We start from the raw sequence: 20,393 nt of genomic DNA, 5'->3' as shown, positions 1-20,393 counted from the left end.
TACTGTGCTAGGAATTTGGTATATTTGAGTGTATTTAATGTATATATAAATACACATTTATGTAAGCAATACAGGGCACACTTATCTAATTCACAGAATGAAAGGAACTCATTCGAGAACGGGAAATGTCTAACCGGGTGACAGCTAATCAATAACCATTGAGTGAGAATAAGGCAGAACATTCACTGTGCACGTTAATGAGGTAATGATAGACAACATGCTACAGTACTTCCACCTCAACATTTATTTATTGTATCGGAAAATGCTGCAAGAACAAACTTGATATACACAACTGAAACCTCATATGAGAGCAGTACTAGTTCTAGACTGGGAATAATTAGCATGGGAGACGATGTGAGAGATAAACCAATGTGGCTGTAAAAAAAGGGGGGTTATCGAGAGCAGGTAGTTGTACGGTGACTGTAAAGATGCAGGGAGCAGACGGTGAGGACGGAATGAAGAGGCACATTTGTGAGGGGGCGAAGGAGGAGGATGAGGGGCAAGGTGGACGATGGGGAGGGAAGGGGGGGAGCGAGAGAGGGAAGGCAAGGGGTGAGGGTGAAGGGGGTGAAAGGTGAGTAAATACAGGAGCAAGATACAGCATTGATAACCCACCACAAATGCCCACACATGTGACTTAGTAAGGCAACTTACAGGAGAGTTACGCCAGATTTGCAGACAAATTCTGTATACTGGAAATGGAAATCATGGCTGTATTCTAGTCACTGAGGATTCTAACAATGACTTCAGGTAATAACAAAAGTTACAAACACAGCCTAAAGGTTTTAAGAACAAAAAAAATCACCTCAGAGAGAAAAAAAGGACACACCGATAAGGAAGTTGATGGACGTTTAAGATTCTAAGTATTCTAAGGTGGTATTAAATCGTCACTCCATTGGATGTGATGGCTTTGGTAATGAGGATGATGGGGTGGCTTTAGGACAAAAAAAAAATCCGTCAAAAAAAGGACTTGTGAAGACTGAAGGGATGATCAGAGAGGACCACAATTGAGAGTACATTGGTCAGGTCAGAAATGGTGGTTATGACTAATTGGTCAGAGGTGTCCGGGGACGGCTTGGTGTATGCTCGAGATGTTCAGCAGGGCGAGGCGAGGGTGGAGGTGATGGCGGAGGGCCTGGAGGTGTCGCGGGTGAGGTAAGGAGCCTGCTGGTGTGGGAGCAAGGTGTCGGGGTCCTTGGCGATGGTGTACTCGTGGGTGAAGGCAGCCAGCAGACCTCCCAAGGCAGGTCCCACCCAAAACACCTGAAAAAAATGTTACGTTCAATCCGGTGATTTTTTCATATATTGATTTTATAATTTGTTTATATATCTATACACTGTGTGTGTGTGTGTGTGTGTGTGTGTGTGTGTGTGTGTGTGTGTGTGTGTGTGTAATTACTTAAATGTAGTTACAGGATGAGAGCTACTCTCGTGGTGTCTCTTCTTCCCAGTACGCTTTGAGGCGGGAAGACGGGAACTGGGAACTACTGACGGTTTTGGCCTCCTCCACCTTCTCACTTAACTTGTTCCAACCGTCTACCACTCTGTTTGCAAAAGGAAACTTTCTAATATTTTTTTTCGGCACCTTTGTTTCCTTAGCTGGAATCTCTGTGTTCTCTTGTTCGTGAAGTTGCTGGTTTCAGGAATTCTTCTTTGTCAAATTGGTCGATTCCTGTTAATATTTTGTAAGTGGTGATCATATCACCTCTTTTCCCTTCTATCTTCTAGCTGTGTGTGTATGTGTGTGTGTGTGTGTGTGTGTGTGTGTGTGTGTGTGTGTGTGTGTGTGTGTGTGTGTGTGTGTGTGTGTGTGTGTTTGAGTTTGTGTCCTGAATGCTTGTCTATTTTAATTTCCATTCATGTAGTTGCCACCAATACATACTTCGACCATTTCTTAAGGGACACAAATGTAAATAGATTGTATACATTAATAAACAAGACGGAGTGAGGCTCCCTCCATTGTCTCCAAGACGGAGTGAGGCTCCCTCCATTGTCTCCAAGACGGAGTGAGGCTCCCTCCATTGTCTCCAAGACGGAGTGAGGCTCCCTCCATTGTCTCCAAGACGGAGTGAGGCTCCCTCCATTGTCTCCAAGACGGAGTGAGGCTCCCTCCATTGTCTCCAAGACGGAGTGAGGCTCCCTCCATTGTCTCCAAGACGGAGTGAGGCTCCCTCCATTGTCTCCAAGACGGAGTGAAGTTTCAGTCCTGCCTGAAACTATGTGTTATTGACTTTGTAAGAATCTTTGTAAGCTATAATTCACCAATAGAGTAAATGATGGAGGCGGTGTCAACAAATAGTACAGGGTTAAGAAAATAACATTCTGGTAGCTCACTGATGTATACAAGGATATCCAAAACGGTCACATATTTAAAGTTCAAGAAACCCTTCTGTAATCGTCATGTATTGTTACAGTGGCCCTTGGACTCATGAATAGACTGATTAGCCTCGGATACATTCATTTGTTCCGTCTCATGTGATAACAATAACAGAGAGACTCGTTATACGTACCCAGTGGCAGGTCCAGGCGCCAGTGACAACAGCAAGGGCTAGCGAGCGAGCTGGGTTGAGTCCCACTCCCGTGAACTCTGCCTGTGGGATCAGTGCTCTTAGTCACACTATGAGAGAGACATACACACAGACATACAGGAATACAATATAGAGACATACACATACAGGAATACAGAAAGGAAGACAAAAGATAAAATAGAAAAAAAAACAATTATATATATATATATATATATATATATACACATACTAAAATACATTGTTGATAGGCTGAAGCAAATCAGTAACAAAATAAGACCCGAGGTGTTTATCATCATCAATAAGTGATGCAATACGTGGACACGATGAGGCTTTACTAAGATATTGCATGTAAACAATGAGAAACAATACGTGTGCTGGAGCTGCACGGCTCAGTACCAACAACACCTGTATTTGTTTACTCTCAGGTATTTCAGGTGTCAGGTCAATACCCTGAAACGTCCTCCAGACAATGAGGAAGGGAATTATCAGAGGTAAGCGCCAAGCCATTACGACTATATAGCACTGGGAAAGGGTCAGAATAAAGATTTGGGATGGGACGGTGGGAGAGAGAAGGAACGGTGCCCAACCACTTGGACGGTCGGGGGATTGAACACCGACCTGCATAAACGCCAGACCGTCTCTCTTTCTACCGACCAGCCCAAGTGGTTGGACTCTCCAGATAATGAACGGAAACAAATCAGCCACAAATAAAAAAAGCAAAAGCCAGGTAAAGACTGACACTAAAGAGGGCGGCTGAGACGTGGGCGGCGGCGAGGGGGACGGCGGCGCTGGGGACGAAGAGCGGCATGGTGTGGTGGGCGTGGGCGTCCTTGGTGTAGCGGGAGGGGGCGTGGGCGGCCTCGTATGCAGGGAGAGAGATGAGAGTCACCACCAGCGTCGCCAGGAACTCCGCGCCCCAACCCTGCAGGGAAGACATCAACTAAAAACACGAAATGGTTTGAACAGAACATGGCAAGTTGCTTCAACAGAAAATGGCGAATTGACTAACCTGGATAAAAACAAAAATAAATTATCACCATATTTAGGCACATTTATATATATATATATATATATATATATATATATATATATATATATATATATATATATATATATATGGCTGCCCTAAACTGTATGTTAAGATGAACAAGAAACAAACGGAAATATGGGAATTATGAGTCAAAAATAAATAGTACACAAATAACAAAGTTCATATTTTATATTATTGTTTAATGTGTCAACGAAAGATGAAAGTTGCATTCGCATTTGTTTTAAACGTTTTCACAAACAAAAATAATGAAAACGGGGAAAAACAAATGTTTGAAACAGAATGATGATAACAAATATAAATTGGAGACAAGTTGCAAAATGTCTCTACAACACAGTATAAGTGAAGAATGTTAACTCAACATTTCATCACAAACATTTTCTCATTTATCACTCCTCTTGCTCACTCATTTTGCAAATATTTAAATTATAAAAGATGTGTATATATCATGGTAAAAAAATGTATATAAAAAAAGAATATCTGTTTTTCACTTGTGAGTGTCCAAAAGTTAGAAGTCAGACGCTAGAGGCTAGCCTCATTAAACCTTGTAGATATACTGGTAATTGTATGCAGTGTCATGGGTACGTCGTCCTCATGCCCTCCTTGAAGGGAGGTCGACCCCTATAAACCCCTTTCACGAAGTCTATGGTATGAAATGTTCTGCGCAGAACTCATAAAGAGTTTCTAGCATTTGTTTGCAATTTTGTGTATGCAGATACTGTCATGCAAAACGTGTGATCAAATGAATGATTTGCATCCTGAGATTAACCTTTTGGTCACAGCGATGGCGTTAGTGCGTAGTGAGAATGATTACAGGGATAAGAGGGCAGAGTGAGGGTGGGCGTGTGTGCGTGAGTGAGTGCGTGCGTGGGTGGGTGCGTGCACACGCATGTGTAGTGTGTAGTCAGGGATTGTGTGTGGGAGGGGGGAAGGGATGGATAAGGTGTGTGGGTGGGATGGGGACGGGGGAGCGACATCTGGGATTGTGTTTATAAGTTCGGGTCGACCCGGGCACCGCAGGATAACCCCATCTAGCAAGGGAAACAATAAAATACAATAACAAATAAAATTAAGTTTAACTTTACAATGCAAACAACAGTTTCAGGCGATCATAGCCAGTATTTATGAGGAGCAATTAGGCAACACGAATGCAATTATCTTCTCAGGCGCCGATAATTAAGCTGTGAAGTGTTGCCAATTTGTTCTTGTCAAGGCCCCCCTTATGATTACGTTTTCTACTACGACAAGTTCAATTACGGAATTTCAAAGAAAACCTCACTTTAAGGGCCAACTTAATCAAATGTCAACATCATGCTTTTTTTTTGTTTGTTTTGGGTGTATGACTGTACTGAAAGGTTTCAAATATCGCAGTTGCTTGTATCGTGTTGGGTGACACACACAATGTCACAATCAATGGGGAGATATAACCGGAAAACATCATTAAGAACTTTAATTGGACGGCTTGTGGTTGGCCTGGAGACTGACTTACCTGGACGGCGGTCAGGTGAGGAGCGAGCTGGGGCGGGCGGGGAGGGCGCGGCAGGAGACCCAAGAGGACGGGGGCGGCCAGGAGAGCGCCACACACCTGCGCCAGCACGTGTAAACACGCCCTCAGCAGCGACACCTGTATAGAGTGGGGGGGGGGGGGGAAGGTCCTGAGACACTCGCACCTTCGCACTCATTGGACACGATTAATGGTCACTCTCTGGACAAGTGCATCATAACCTGGGGTGCCAGAGGACCTCTGTGTGTGTGGGAGGGGGTGCCAGAGGCCCTCTGTTGGGGGGAGGTGCCAGAGGCCCTCTGTTAGGGGGGGAGGGTGCCAGAGGCCCTCTGTTGGGGGGAGGTGCCAGAGGCCCTGGGGGGGGGTGCCAGAGGCCCTCTGTTTGGGGGGGTTTGCTAAAGGCCCTCTGTTGGAGGGAGGGGGGTGCCAGAGGTTCTCAATATAGGGGTGTGTAACATGACAGATCTTCCAACAGGTAGCACATAGGATCAATAATTGTCAACACAAAATAAGAAACAGACAGATGAGAACAGCTTCTGTACTCCGTTTTATTATAAAAAAAGTGTATATATATCATTATATATATGTGCAAGAACACGTGGCAACATAAGTCACGAGAAAACACTGCATGAATATCATATATAAATGCCATATATTATAGTGTTCAGTGTTCTAGTTGCAGTTTAAGGTCTATCAATTGCCAGGGTTAGTCAAGCCACAAGCCTGTCCACTGTCTAACCGTCCATATACACTTCAATCTATAAAATGAGTTGAGAATTACAGTGAGCTCTTAAGTGTATATAAACAAAGCAATGCATCCTTGCGGTGTATTAATACACTATGCGCGTGTATTTTGAACTTCTCGAAGAAGGTTAAAAAGGGACATATGAAGTATAGACCCCCAGCAGCACCCCAGAGATCTGGAGTGACGCAGGAGGCGCATCTCATGATGAACATTCTAATACAACCGTTTGATTGAACATCGACAGTAGGGATGTTCAACATGATAGCTGCACGAGATGTGGGGGGTGGGAGGGGGAAGGAGGATGTAGCTCTCAAAACCTTGAGTAGGACCTCGATCTTCGTTCTCATCTGCTGCCTTGGGGGGATATTTCCTATGGCTTCCCACTGTCGGGGACAGCAGGCCTGCTAGGATTGTGTATACCCTCCGGAACAAAGGGGACAGGGATGAGCCTTTAGGCTAGCTGCCTGCTTCCAGGACTTGTGTGTCTTGGACTTACCCGCTGTGTGTCTCTCTCTTGGACTTGCCTTCTGTGTGTGTGTGTGCGCCTCTGGGACTTACCCTCCTACTATGCCTCTGGGACTTACCCTCCTTGTAACCAACAGGGCGATAGTTGTGGGCGGGGACATATGGAGCGCCACGAACCGCCCAGCTGAGGGCGGCCATCACCATCCCGTGGCCCACCGCCCACCGGACGGCCGACCCCCACCCCGTGTCGGCCTACTCCGTCCATCATGCCGCCCACTGTGAGAGAAATACAGGTCAATATACATCACTTATCAATATCTTATGAAATCGAATGTCTGTCTGTCAGGCCAAAGAATGAGGCCGGACGCTTGGAGAGGGGGATAAAATGGAAATATTAAAAGATAAAATGGAAATTTTAAAAAATAAAATGGAAATGTTAAAAGATAATTTTTTTTTATGTTTTAAAATTATGGAAATTTTAAAACATAAAATCAAAATTTAGAAGGTAAATTCCAAAGTAGTTTCGTACAGATTCACTCAGTAGAATGTGTCGTACGCTGTAATTAGGCCTTTGCAAGGACATACTGCAAGTGACATTAGCCATAAGTTGGGTCTGGGTGGGGCATGATGGAGCAATTAGGACTGAAATACGTTTCAGTATTGCAGTTTACAATTACAGTTGGCAAAGGATACTTTCCCAATTAATGTGCAAGTAAACTCGTTACCCATTCATCACTGTTAACCCCCTTCCTCAACTCCACCTGCTTGCGTGGAGCAGAAGTTAAGTGGAGTCTGCAGGATGGTGTCTGTGTAAAGGGAGCAGACACAGTACCTGGCTAGACACAATGGAGCAGACACAGTACCAGTCTAGAACACAAGGGGGCAGACACAGTACCTGGCTAGACACAAGGGAGCAGACACAGTACCAGTCAGAACACAAGGGGGGCAGACACAGTACCAGACAGAACACAAGGAAGCACAGTACCAGGCTGGACACAAGGGGGCAGACACAGTACCAGGCTAGACACAAGGGGGGACAGACACAGTACCAGACAGAACACAAGGGGGGGCAGACACAGTACCAGACAGAACACAAGGGGACAGACACAGTACCAGACAGAACACAAGGTGACACAGTACCAGACAGAACACAAGAGGACAGACACAGTACCAGACAGAACACAAGGGGGCAGACACAGTACCAGACAGAACACAAGGGGGCAGACACAGTACCAGACAGAACACAAGGGGGGCAGACACAGTACCAGACAGAACACAAGGGGACAGACACAGTACCAGACAGAACACAAGAGGACAGACACAGTACCAGACAGAACACAAGGGGGCAGACACAGTACCAGACAGAACACAAGGGGGCAGACACAGTACCAGACAGAACACAAGGGGGGCAGACACAGTACCAGACAGAACACAAGGGGACAGACACAGTACCAGACAGAACACAAGGGGGCAGACACAGTACCAGACAGAACACAAGGGGGCAGACACAGTACCAGACAGAACACAAGGGGGGCAGACACAGTACCAGACAGAACACAAGGGGACAGACACAGTACCAGACAGAACACAAGAGGACAGACACAGTACCAGACAGAACACAAGGGGGCAGACACAGTACCAGACAGAACACAAGGGGGCAGACACAGTACCAGACAGAACACAAGGGGGGGCAGACACAGTACCAGACAGAACACAAGGGGACAGACACAGTACCAGACAGAACACAAGGGGGCCAGACACAGTACCAGACAGAACACAAGGGGGGGGGGCTGACACAGTACCAGACAGAACACAAGGGGGGCAGACACAGTACCAGACAGAACACAAGGGGACAGACACAGTACCATACAGAACACAAGGGGGGGGGGCAGACACCGTACCATACAGAACACAAGGGAGGGCAGACACAGTACCTGGTTGGGCACAAGGGGCCAGTATGGAGGGCTGTGAGGGCTGGAGGGCAGCGCTGGTAGAGACGACCGTCATCAGGAAGGTGGCCACGACCTCTCCTCGCACACACCGCCACACCGCCCCACTCGTCACCTGTCACAGACAACGACCTGCTCTTAGGGCCAGGTGTGGCACTGCTATATACACCTGCTCTCAGGGTGCCAGGTGTGGCACTGCTACATACACCTGCTCTCAGGGCCAGGTGTGGCTCAGAAAATCATGTGTGGCACTGCTATACACAGCTGCTCAGAGAACCAGGTGTGGCACTGCTATACACAGCTGAACCGAGCCAGGTGTGGCACTGCTATATATATATATATATATATATATATATATATATATATATATATATATATATATATATATATATATATATATATATATATACATACTACACACCTGCTCAGAGGGTTTACACGTGTGTAAGAGAGTGAAAATGAGTTTGAAAGGTATATAGTTGACTTACATTGGTATACTAAGCATAATAGAGAAAAAAATTATTATTATCTATATCCTATCATTATGAGGCATCATTAACGCTGCCAAGTTAACTACACTAACCCCTCAAACAAACCTATAAAATAGAATGAGTTTTATTCACCAATTTCCCTCACCCACGAAAAATTTGGAGAAAAAGTGAAAATCCCTTATCACCTCCCAAGCCACCATAATTGACTGAGAAAGCTATAGGAATTATCCTAACTTACTGACCAGAGCTACAGTGAAAAATATGAGCTAATTAATCCATTAACAAGGCTGGAAACTTATCAAAAGAACTCCCTGACACTAGTACCTCACCAGGGTCAAGTTTTCATCGTCCTATGAACGGACGTCCAATATTGGAACCTAGATATCGATCTAATTTGTACACGCTAGGGTTAATCTTAAGATAATTAGGACAGTGGTTAATATCACATCTGATGTGATCAAATTTCGGTCACCCCAAATATCCCCCCTTTTGCACTGAGCAATGCACTTCGTTCCCCCCCCCCCCACCTCTCAAGTCGATAGAATGATCACATAAGCTAGAATGTAAATACAATGCACTAGATTGCTTGGCCATTCGAATTGAGTAAGAGTGTTGACAGTAGAGCAAGGTGTAAGGGCAAGGGTAAGTTAGAAAATTCATAGGCAACTCAAATCGAAGAGATTTGAGTTTGGAAAAGTATAAAAAAATTAAATACAATTAACATGCGCAATTTGAAAAGGAAAATTAAACAAAGAAGTATATCTAGACGTCACAGATAAAAATGAGCAGTCAGGAACTGACATTAGACAGGCAATTAGGAAAGAACTGGTTATTAGCAGTAAATCAGTACCGAACACTGTAGATGGTAGTAAGTCTATAATAATTTTTAGGATGTCTGGAAAGAGAGAGAGACCATCTTGGGTGGATGGTGCAGCAGAAGCTTTAGAAATCACTGAAGAAAAAGTAGGCCGAGTCGAAAATTCTCAGAAAAAGTCTAAAAAAAGGTCGAAAATACTAGAGATAAATGATATAGCACAGCTTAAGATACCAGATATTGTCGCACAAGCAGAGACGAAACTGTAAGATACAATTTCAAACAAGGTGGTATCTCCCGAGGCGCTGCGCTATCTGCAGATGCATAAAAAAATGTGAAAAAAAAGGCGGAGGAGCTGCATTTCTGGTGAAGGACCGACTGAAGGCAAATTAATGCATTCTTGACAACTCTCAAGAAATAGACAGAAAGATGCTGGAGATCTGCAGTTAGAATGATAAACTGATAAGTCATTACTGCCTCAAGTCCACCGGCAAACAACACGTGGACTAGGGATGAACTATAGGACAAAAGCCTTGTAATCAGTTAGACCAGATGAAGATAAATCATGTTTGTTGATACTTGGAGACTTCAATGCTAACTCTGTAGACTGGGAAGCCTAGGAGGCGAGGACAGATGGCATCTGGACCGGCTGATCCATAAACTTCCTCCTCGAGTCTTCCATGTATTACCATCTTCTTCCAAGTATCATCATCATCTTCTTCCATGTATCACCATCTTAACACACCCCACAAGAATGAGGGGAATGGGAGGCTCCATCATTGCTGGATCAGGTGGTATTTAGCAGGTAAGAAGATATATTTGATATTTAATACGTTCTCTCAATGAACATGAGCGACCACGACCGTTTAGAAATGAAATATTCAATACATTATAATCTAGAAGAGATTGGGGATAGAAAAAGAGAGAGAGAGAGAGAGAGAGAGAGAGAGAGAGAGAGAGAGAGAGAGAGAGAGAGAGAGAGAGAGAGAGAGAGAGAGAGAGAGAGAGAGAGAGAGAGAGAAATAGTGGAAAAACTTGCATTTCAAAAGAAGACACAGCGGGCAACCTCGCTAGTTCTTAAATAATGTTGATCGGGAAGATATTTGCTATCAGACAAATAAATGAGACGAGATGTATGCCATTTTTTTTTAGATTTATGATAAAAGTTAAAATACAATTAAAACACAAAGGTAGAGATGCAGAACTAGAAAACAAGGACTCGTTGAACATCAGTTGCGAGAGGGCCAGAGAATAGAACAACAACGGGAATAGAACAACAACAACAACAATTCAATCAGCAAAGGAAGGGGTGTTAACCCCACTCAAATGTACCAAGAAAACAAAGAAACAAATATACAGCAGTGAGTGAGAAGAGAGGAAGGGAACTATCAGGGAAAAGAGCCAAGCCATTAATACACACACACAAACACCCACACACACACACAAACACCCACACACACACACACACAAACACCCACACACACACAAACACCCACACACACACATACACACACCCACAACACACTCAAACACCCACACACACACAAACACACACAAACACCCACACACACACACCCACACACAAACACCACACCCACACACACACACACACCCACACAAACACCCACACACATACATACACACACCCACAACACACTCAAACTTCCTTACCTCCTTACGAGGCGAGGGATGCTGTGGCATAGAATCCAGATACCTCCTGATGGCCGCTACAGGGGCGTCCGCTGTCGGGTGTGTGGGCGTGGGGGCGGGCACTGCCAGGGAGAGCCCATCACTGGCCACAGACGAGGTGTGGGCGGCCTCCTCCTCCGCCTCCCCGCCCACGGACTCCAGCATCACCAACCAGCGTCTCACGAGCACGACAAGAGATGAAGAACAGGTCGAGCCTCGGAGCGCTCGTTCCTAAGGAAGCCAACAGTGCGTATAGAGTACTCGCCGTATATATATATATTCGTGCGTAAGAGAAAGAGAGAGAGAGAGAGAGAGAGAGAGAGAATGAGAATTAGAGAGCGAGAGAATGACTATCAATAACCTACCACCTACCATTCTCATTTGACCGTCCCGCCCCCCCACGTTCTCCCTCCTACGTCTCTCCCACGTTCTCTCCCTTCCTCCTCCCGTTCTCTATCTCCCATCCACCTGACTGGGGCCTGGTTGCTAGGGCAACAACCGAGGGGGATGGCAGGGGAAAGAGAGAGGGGAAAAAAAAAGAGAGCTTCTGCTATATATAGCTGCAGCAGGAGGACGACCTAAGGGGAAATACGACAGCAGAATCCCAGGTACGAATATCCCGCCATGTGGCCCTGGTGTGTGTGTGTGTGTGTGTGTGTGTGTGTGTGTGTGTGTGTGTGTGTGTGTGTGTGTGTGTGTGTGTGTGTGTGTGTACCCATTACACCAGGAGTGCCTGCACGACTGGGGGGGGGGAGGGAAGGGTCTTCGTGTACACAGGGGGGGGGGATGGTGGCGTACATAATGGCCTCATGGGGCAGTACACAGGGCTCTGTGTGCGCACATGGGTCATGGGGGTTCACACACACAGGAATCTGTGTACACCCAGGGATTGTTGTGCACACAGGGGTGAGGGGGGGATGCATACAAGGGTCGTGGGATGCACACATACACTGGGATTGTTGTATACACAGTCGTACATACACAGTGTATGTATACACAGAGAGAGAGAGAGAGAGAGAGAGAGAGAGAGAGAGAGAGAGAGAGAGAGAGAGAGAGAGAGAGAGAGAGAGAGAGAGAGAGAGAGAGAGAGAGAGAGAGTAATTAAAGATTTTGTTTTAGCCTCAATGTTCTCAAGGATCTTCGCCTGACCAAGCTTCAAGGAGAACTATAAGTTGGCAATTACAACACAAGGCGCTCAGCCATCAACAGCTCAGAGCTCCTGACCCCTGAAGGTTTCGAACCCGGCCAGCCAGGGCCTCCATGCCCCCCTTGGCGTGTCCACTACTATAACCACTCAAGAAATCAGAGTCTTCCTGAGTCATAAGGGAAGGTGACTCTCAGGAGCAAGGGCTATGCCACTGCGACTATATATATCACTGGGAAGGGGTCAGGATAAGGATTTGGGATGGGACGGGGGGAAGGAATGGTGCCCAACCATTTGGACGGCCGGGGATTGAACGCCGACCTGCATGAAGCGAGACCGTCGCTCTACCGTCCACCCCAAGTAGTTGTAATTTGTCCATTGAACTAAAGCAAAAGTGGTTAAGGTAGGGGAAGATGGTTAAGGCATTGGGGGAGGGGTTAAGGGAGATGAGAACGTGGTTAAGGGAGTGGGGAAGGTGGTTAAGGCATTGGGGGAGGGGTTAAGGGAGATGAGGACGTGGTTAAGGGAGTGGGGAAGGTGGTTAAGGCATTGGGGGAGGGGTTAAGGGAGATGAGGACGTGGTTAAGGGAGTGGGGAAGGTGGTTAAGGCATTGGGGGAGGGGTTAAGGGAGATGAGGACGTGGTTAAGGGAGTGGGGAAGGTGGTTAACGTAAGGGAATTACTTTAGATGGAGGAAGGTCGTTAAGGTAGGTGATTAAGGTAGAGGAATATGGTTAAAGAAAAGAGGGTCCCTCTTAAGAGAGGAAGGGAGGGGGGGGGGGAATCATTAAGGCAGGGGGGGGGGCGGTGGTTAAGGGAAAGGGGAGAAGGGCAAGGAGAGGTGGACACGGGTGTGTGGGGTGTTAAGGGAGGAGGTGGTTGATATGGTTGAGTATCCTCTTCAGTGTCACTGGCTGATAAGACACGACCTCTCACCCGGCCCGTGTCCTCATCCGTGTCCTGCCACCCGGCCCGTGTCTTCACCCGTGTCCTGCCGACTTAATATATCTCATATTACAAAATTCCTACAACTTCAGCAGGTCCATTAATCTGGAAGAGGTCTGGACGAGGGCAGAAAGAGAGACAGGAAAGGAGCTGAACGAGTTATGGAAAAAAACTTGAAAAGAGCTGCAATAAGGCTATAAGAAGTGTGGAATAGAAAAGGGCTAGAAGAGGCCTAAAAGAGGTATGATCTATGGGGCTCCTCTAGAGGGCTGGCGGAGGCTTGAAAGAGGCCTGTAAGAGGCCCTGTATGAAGGCTCGAAGCGTGTGGGAAGTCTGTAGACGCAATGTTCCTCTCTTCTGTCATGTTAAGGACTCTTAAATCATCCCATAGATTGGTCTCATTCTAAGATAATAATCCCCTACGGCCCGTCACAGACGCCGTCTTGTGGAATGGGCTCTTGATCCACAACATCCCCCCCCCCTCCCCAACAAGATCCTTATAGTCCTGGGGCCAGATTCACGAAAGCACTTACGCAAACACTTACGAACCTGTACTTCTTTTCTCAATCTTTGGCGGCTTTCTTTACAATTATTAAACAGTTAATGAGCTCCGAGGCACCAGGAGGCTGTTTATAACAATAACAGTTGATTGGCAAGTTTTCATGCTTGTAAACTGTTTAATAAATGTAACCAAAGCCGTCAAAGACTGAGGAAAGATGTACACGTTCGTAAGTGCTTGCGTAAGTGCTTTCGTGAATCTGGCCTCTGGCTTGGTCGACTCTTGCCTTTCTCAATACATAAGGTAAATACTGTAATCTTCTTAACCAACGTGAGCTGACTTAGCGTTAGCCCGTATAGGTTCTCTTCCCCCATTCTCTCGCTATCGTTTTCTGTTCCTGTGCATTTTTTCCCCTTCGCCATTAGGATGTGTCCTCAACGGCCTTTATTTTAAGGCATGTGGGGTGTTGGGTGTGCAACAGCCAAGAATATTTTTCTTCCCACTCCTCGTTTGCTCAGATTGCAACGTCGTTAAAACTGCAACTATTTGGTGGTTAAACGATCTGGCGGGTCGTATTCCTGGGGGAAAAATTTAGGATTAAGGACCTGCCCGAAACGCTATACGTGCTGGTGGCTTTACAAGAATGTAAGAACTCTTGTATATATAAATAAAAAAAATCGTCGGCAAACGATATCATCAGTAATTACTTTTTATCGATGCAAAGCAACTTTTGTTTAGGGATATTCCGTGCGCGGGCCCTAAGCCTCTGGCTGGCCCTGCTTGTTTCTGTTTTACTTGGGCGGAGTATGAGTATTTATGACTCGTATGATCGCTTCAGTAAGAGCAAAGGGATGAAAAAGCTTCGACAGTCAAAGAGACAGCTTTTGCACTCTCGAAGATGTGCAGTTGGAGAATTGCAACGATGAGTGGTGGTTCCGGCAACACAACGAACATGATGAGAAATACAAGAACTCTACGAACACGGCCGCCAGGGACGGGAGTAAACTCTACGGACATAGTCTATCATATTTCACTAACTCAGACCCAGTACCTTGATGGAAGGTAAGGGAACTTTGAGGAGAAAGCGCCAAGCCATTACGACTATATAGTACTGGGAAGGGGTCAGGATAAGGACTTGGGATGGGACGGTGGGGTAAGGAATGGTGCCCAATCACTTGGACGGTCGGGGGGGATTGAACACCGACCTGCATGAAGCAAGACCGTCGCTCTACCGTCCAGTCCAAGTAGTTGGGCTATCAAGATGGAGTGGCCAGTGTTAACACTTAGTTGTATTCACCTATTTGAACTTCCAGGGGTTAAGCTATAATGCTTTAGGCCCGCTTCTCATCTGTCAATCAATATTTTTCCCCACACACAACCCTCCCCCCCCCCCTCCTGGAAGCAACCCGTAGCAGCTGTCTAACTCCCAGATACCTATCTACTGCTAGGAGAACAGAGGACATCAGGGTGATAGAAACTCTACCCATTTATTTCCGTCATCGCTAGAGATCGATCCCTGGTCCTTAGTATTACGAATCCCAGGCGCTCTTCACTCAGCCACCAGGCCCCCAACTGTTCTGGTTACCTAGTGGTGATTCCGAGAATGAACGTCCCCACCAACACCTGGAGACTGTTGAACACAGTATATTGAACTGACGGAGAACACAACTGATTGTTAATATGAAGTGAAGTGGTTATTTAGCACACAAATTCAGTGAACATTTATGAACCACCGAAGAACAAGAGGTGGTTAAGTGGCAACATTTTTTTTACACAAATGTAGAAAACTCTGAGGAGAGGTTAATTTGTCCATCACAGGAAGGAATTATCAGGGTAAAGCGCCAAGTCATTACGACTATATAGTACTGGGAAGGGGTCAGGATAAGGATTTGGGATGGGACGGCGGGGGTAAGGAATGGTGCCCAATCACTTGGACGGTCGGGGGGGATTGAACGCCGACCTGCATGAAGCGAGACCGTCGCTCTACCGTCCACCCCAAGTGGTTGTAATTTGTCCATTGAACTAAAGTGCTTTCTGCATGAAGAGCGTCTACACCTCGCCAGGTGCTGTGCGAGCTTCGCCAATCCTAAGATCGAGGCTTCGCCAATCCCAAAATCGAAGCCTCACCAATCCCAAGATCGCGACCTCACCAATCCCAAGATCGAGGCCTCACCAATCCCAAGATCGAAGCCTCACCAATCCCAAGATCGAGGCCTCACCAATCCCAAGATAGAGGCCTCACCAATCCCAAGATCGAAGCCTCACCAATCCCAAGATCGAAGCCTCACCAATCCCAAGATCAAGACCTCACCAATCCCAAGATCGACATCTCACCAATCCCAAGATCGAGACCTCACCAATCCCAAGATCGAGGCCTCACCAATCCCAAGATGAAGGCCTCTACCATATACTGACACTTATTATTTAACATTAAAACTACAAGATAATTACCTATATCTACATAATTAACATTAGATAAGATTAATGAAAGACCTGGGTAAATACTGGTTTGTAAACAGAGTTGTACATTTATGGAAGAGATTACCGCGTCAACAGCAAAGGTGGCATCCCATTATTCTTCCCTAAAGTCTTATGGTCCAACAAACAAAACCCTTAACTCATACCAGCAAACAAAACAAACACTACTAAAACACCTCGACACCGACAAACACATGACGTAACAGAGGTGTCAGTAAGCTGACACACACATGAGGCTCAAATCCCTGAAATCCTCACAAATCCCTGAAATCCTCACAAATCCAAACAATGACATACGCGACAACTATCGTTTGTTGACATTCACGTCAAATACAAATAAAAATCAAAATGAACAAGCCATCGACATGTCACAACTATACACTTACAGGACACACCCATACACGTCCATAACACGTGCAGGACACAACCATACAAGCCCATAACACGTGCAGGACACAACCATACACGTCCATAACACGTGCAGGACACAACCATACAAGCCCATAACACGTGCAGGACACAACCATACAAGCCCATAACACGTACAGGACACAACCATACACGTCCATAACACGTGCAGGACACAACCATACAAGCCCATAACACGTGCAGGACACAACCATACAAGCCCATAACACGTACAAGACACAACCATACACGTCCATAACACGTACAGGACACAATCATACACGTCCATAACACGTACAGGACACAACCATACACGTCCAGAACACGTACAGGACACAACCATACACGTCCAGAACACGTACAGGACAACCATACACGTACAGAACACAACCATACACGTCCATAACACGTTCAGGACACAACCATACACGTCCATAACACGTACCGGACACAACTATACACGTCCATAACACGTATCGGACACAACCATACACGTCCATAACACGTACAGGATGCAACTATACACGTCCATAACACGTACAGGATGCAACTATACACGTCCATAACACGTACCGGACACAACCATACACGTCCATAACACGTACAGGACGCAACTATACACGTCCATAACACGTACAGGACGCAACTATACACGTCCATAACACGTACCGGACACAACCATACACGTCCATAACACGTACAGGACGCAACTATACACGTCCATAACACGTACAGAACGCAACCATACACGTCCAGGACACAAGACAACTCTGCGACTTCGACTCAGAATCTGCGTTGGCCCGTACTGCAAAATCAATACGGTGGAGTGGGTGGGTGGGAGGGCAGGGATCATGGGAGAGGGGATGGAGTTGTACCGGAGGGATGGGTATTGGGTTGGAGAGGGAGGGATAGGACCCCCTGATGCACTGTTGAGGGCAGCCACGGCTGCGTATTTACATAGGATTTACGTACCTACAGCTCCAGGAGGAGGACGAAGAAAATGGGAATGATGGAAGGGCGGGAAAAAGAGACCCTGAAGTCTCTGGTTGTAGTCCTTGACTCCCACGGAGGTCAACCTCTAATGTTTACATCGTCAGTAACCCCGGTTAGTGTTCATGTCGACCCTCTTCCCGCTTTTATCCTCCGCTTTACTCCTACCAACAGATTATTTCTACGGTTTTTGTCCAACATTATCTCCTCACGCACGCATCTTCAGCTCGAGGGGTGACTACAGTTCCAGTCTTCGTCATATTATCGTACCCAGGGCATGTGGGTGCTATCTTGAGTACGATGACTGACCACAACTACAGTCCTCGCCATATTATCGTACCCAGGGCATGTGGGTGCTATCTTGAGTACGATGACTGACCACAACTACAGTCCTCGCCATATTATCGTACCCAGGGCATGTGGGTGCTATCTTGAGTACGATGACTGACCACAACTACAGTCCTCGCCATATTATCGTACCCAGGGCATGTGGGTGCTATCTTGAGTACGATAACTGGCTACAACTACAGTCCTCGCCATATTATCGTACCCAGGGCATGTGGGTGCTATCTTGAGTACGATGACTGACCACAACTACAGTCCTCGTCATATTATCGTACCCAGGGCATGTGGGTGTTATCTTGAGTACGATAACTGGCTACACCTACAGTCCTGTCCCACATTACCATACACACGTGGACCTTCAGCCAGCATATAGCATTGCAAGGCATGACTGTGAGCCACATTCATGACCTGGCCTGTGGCTGTTACCTTCTGAGTTGCTTAAATTTAAAAAAATTACTTCTCCAACAGCCTATATGGCAATTAGAACAATTATTTTCACTGGAACGTTTGACTGGTTGTGAGGCATCTTAAGGTCACTTGGTGGACAATTAACAACCCACCATCAACAACACCCACAGTAACAACCCGCCATCATCAACACCCACAGTAACAACCCATCAACAACAACACCCACAGTAACAACCCATCAACAACACCCACAGTAACAACCCATCAACAACAACCACAGTAACAACCCATCAACAACACCCACAGTAACAACCCATCAACAACACCCACAGTAACAACCCATCAACAACACCCACAGTAACAACCCATCAACAACACCCACAGTAACAACCCATCAACAACACCCACAGTAACAACCCACCATCAACAACACCCACAGTAACAACCCACCATCAACAACACCCACAGTAACAACCCACCATCAACAACACCCACAGTAACAACCCACCATCAACAACACCCACAGTAACAACCCACCATCAACAACACCCACAGTAACAACCCATCAACAACACCCACAGTAACAACCCATCAACAACACCCACAGTAACAACCCACCATCAACAACACCCACAGTAACAACCCACCATCAACAACACCTACAGTAACAACCCATCAACAACACGCACAGTAACAACCCATCATCAACAACCACAGTAACAACCCATCAACAACACCCACAGTAACAACCCATCAACAACACCCACAGTAACAACCCACCATCAACAACACCCACAGTAACAACCCACCATCAACAACACCTACAGTAACAACCCACCATCAACAACACGCACAGTAACAACCCATCATCAACACCCACAGTAACAACCCACCATCAACAACAACCACAGTAACAACCCACCATCAACAACACCCACAGTAACAACCCACCATCAACAACAACCACAGTAACAACCCACCATCAACAACACCCACAGTAACAACCCATCAACAACACCCACAGTAACAACCCACCATCAACAACACCCACAGTAACAACCCATCAACAACACCCACAGTAACAACCCACCATCAACAACACCCACAGTAACAACCCACCATCAACAACACCCACAGTAACAACCCACCATCAACAACACCTACAGTAACAACCCACCATCAACAACACCCACAGTAACAACCCACCATCAACAACACCCACAGTAACAACCCACCATCAACAACACGCACAGTAACAACCCACCATCAACAACACGCACAGTAACAACCCATCATCAACAACCACAGTAACAACCCATCAACAACAACCACAGTAACAACCCACCATCAACAACACCCACAGTAACAACCCACCATCAACAACACGCACAGTAACAACCCACCATCAACAACACCCACAGTAACAACCCATCATCAACAACACCCACAGTAACAACCCATCATCAACAACACCCACAGTAACAACCCATCATCAACAACACCCACAGTAACAACCCATCATCAACAACACCCACAGTAACAACCCATCAACAACACGCACAGTAACAACCCACCATCAACAACACCCACAGTAACAACCCATCATCAACAACCACAGTAACAACCCATCAACAACACCCACAGTAACAACCCACCATCAACAACAACCACAGTAACAACCCATCAACAACAACAACCACAGTAACAACCCACCATCAACACCACCACCCACAGTAACAACCCACCATCAACAACAACCACAGTAACAACCCATCAACAACAACACCCACAGTAACAACCCACCATCAACACCACCACCCACAGTAACAACCCACCATCAACACCCACAGTAACAACCCATCAACAACACGCACAGTAACAACCCACCATCAACACCACCACCCACAGTAACAACCCACCATCAACACCCACAGTAACAACCC

General features: G+C 46.3%; 1 protein-coding gene across 1 annotated transcript in view; it reads right to left on the bottom strand.

Moving 5' to 3' along the window:
• Positions 1-220: 220 nt before the first annotated feature.
• Positions 221-20,393, bottom strand: part of LOC123770215 (lens fiber major intrinsic protein) — a 24,650-nt gene continuing 4,477 nt past the window's right edge. Inside the window, 9 exon segments of the mRNA XM_045761895.2 lie at positions 221-1,263; positions 2,511-2,591; positions 3,268-3,450; positions 5,066-5,200; positions 6,410-6,454; positions 6,456-6,542; positions 6,544-6,566; positions 8,225-8,354; positions 11,216-11,464. Coding sequence (XP_045617851.1) covers positions 1,096-1,263; positions 2,511-2,591; positions 3,268-3,450; positions 5,066-5,200; positions 6,410-6,454; positions 6,456-6,542; positions 6,544-6,566; positions 8,225-8,354; positions 11,216-11,398 — 1,035 coding nt within the window. The 5' untranslated portion in view covers positions 11,399-11,464 and the 3' untranslated portion in view covers positions 221-1,095.

This window comes from Procambarus clarkii, chromosome 45 (genome assembly GCF_040958095.1).
Source record: "Procambarus clarkii isolate CNS0578487 chromosome 45, FALCON_Pclarkii_2.0, whole genome shotgun sequence".
NCBI lineage: Eukaryota > Metazoa > Arthropoda > Malacostraca > Decapoda > Cambaridae > Procambarus > Procambarus clarkii.
Note: the sequence above shows the minus strand (reverse complement) of the source record. Positions and strands in the feature narration are given on the sequence as shown.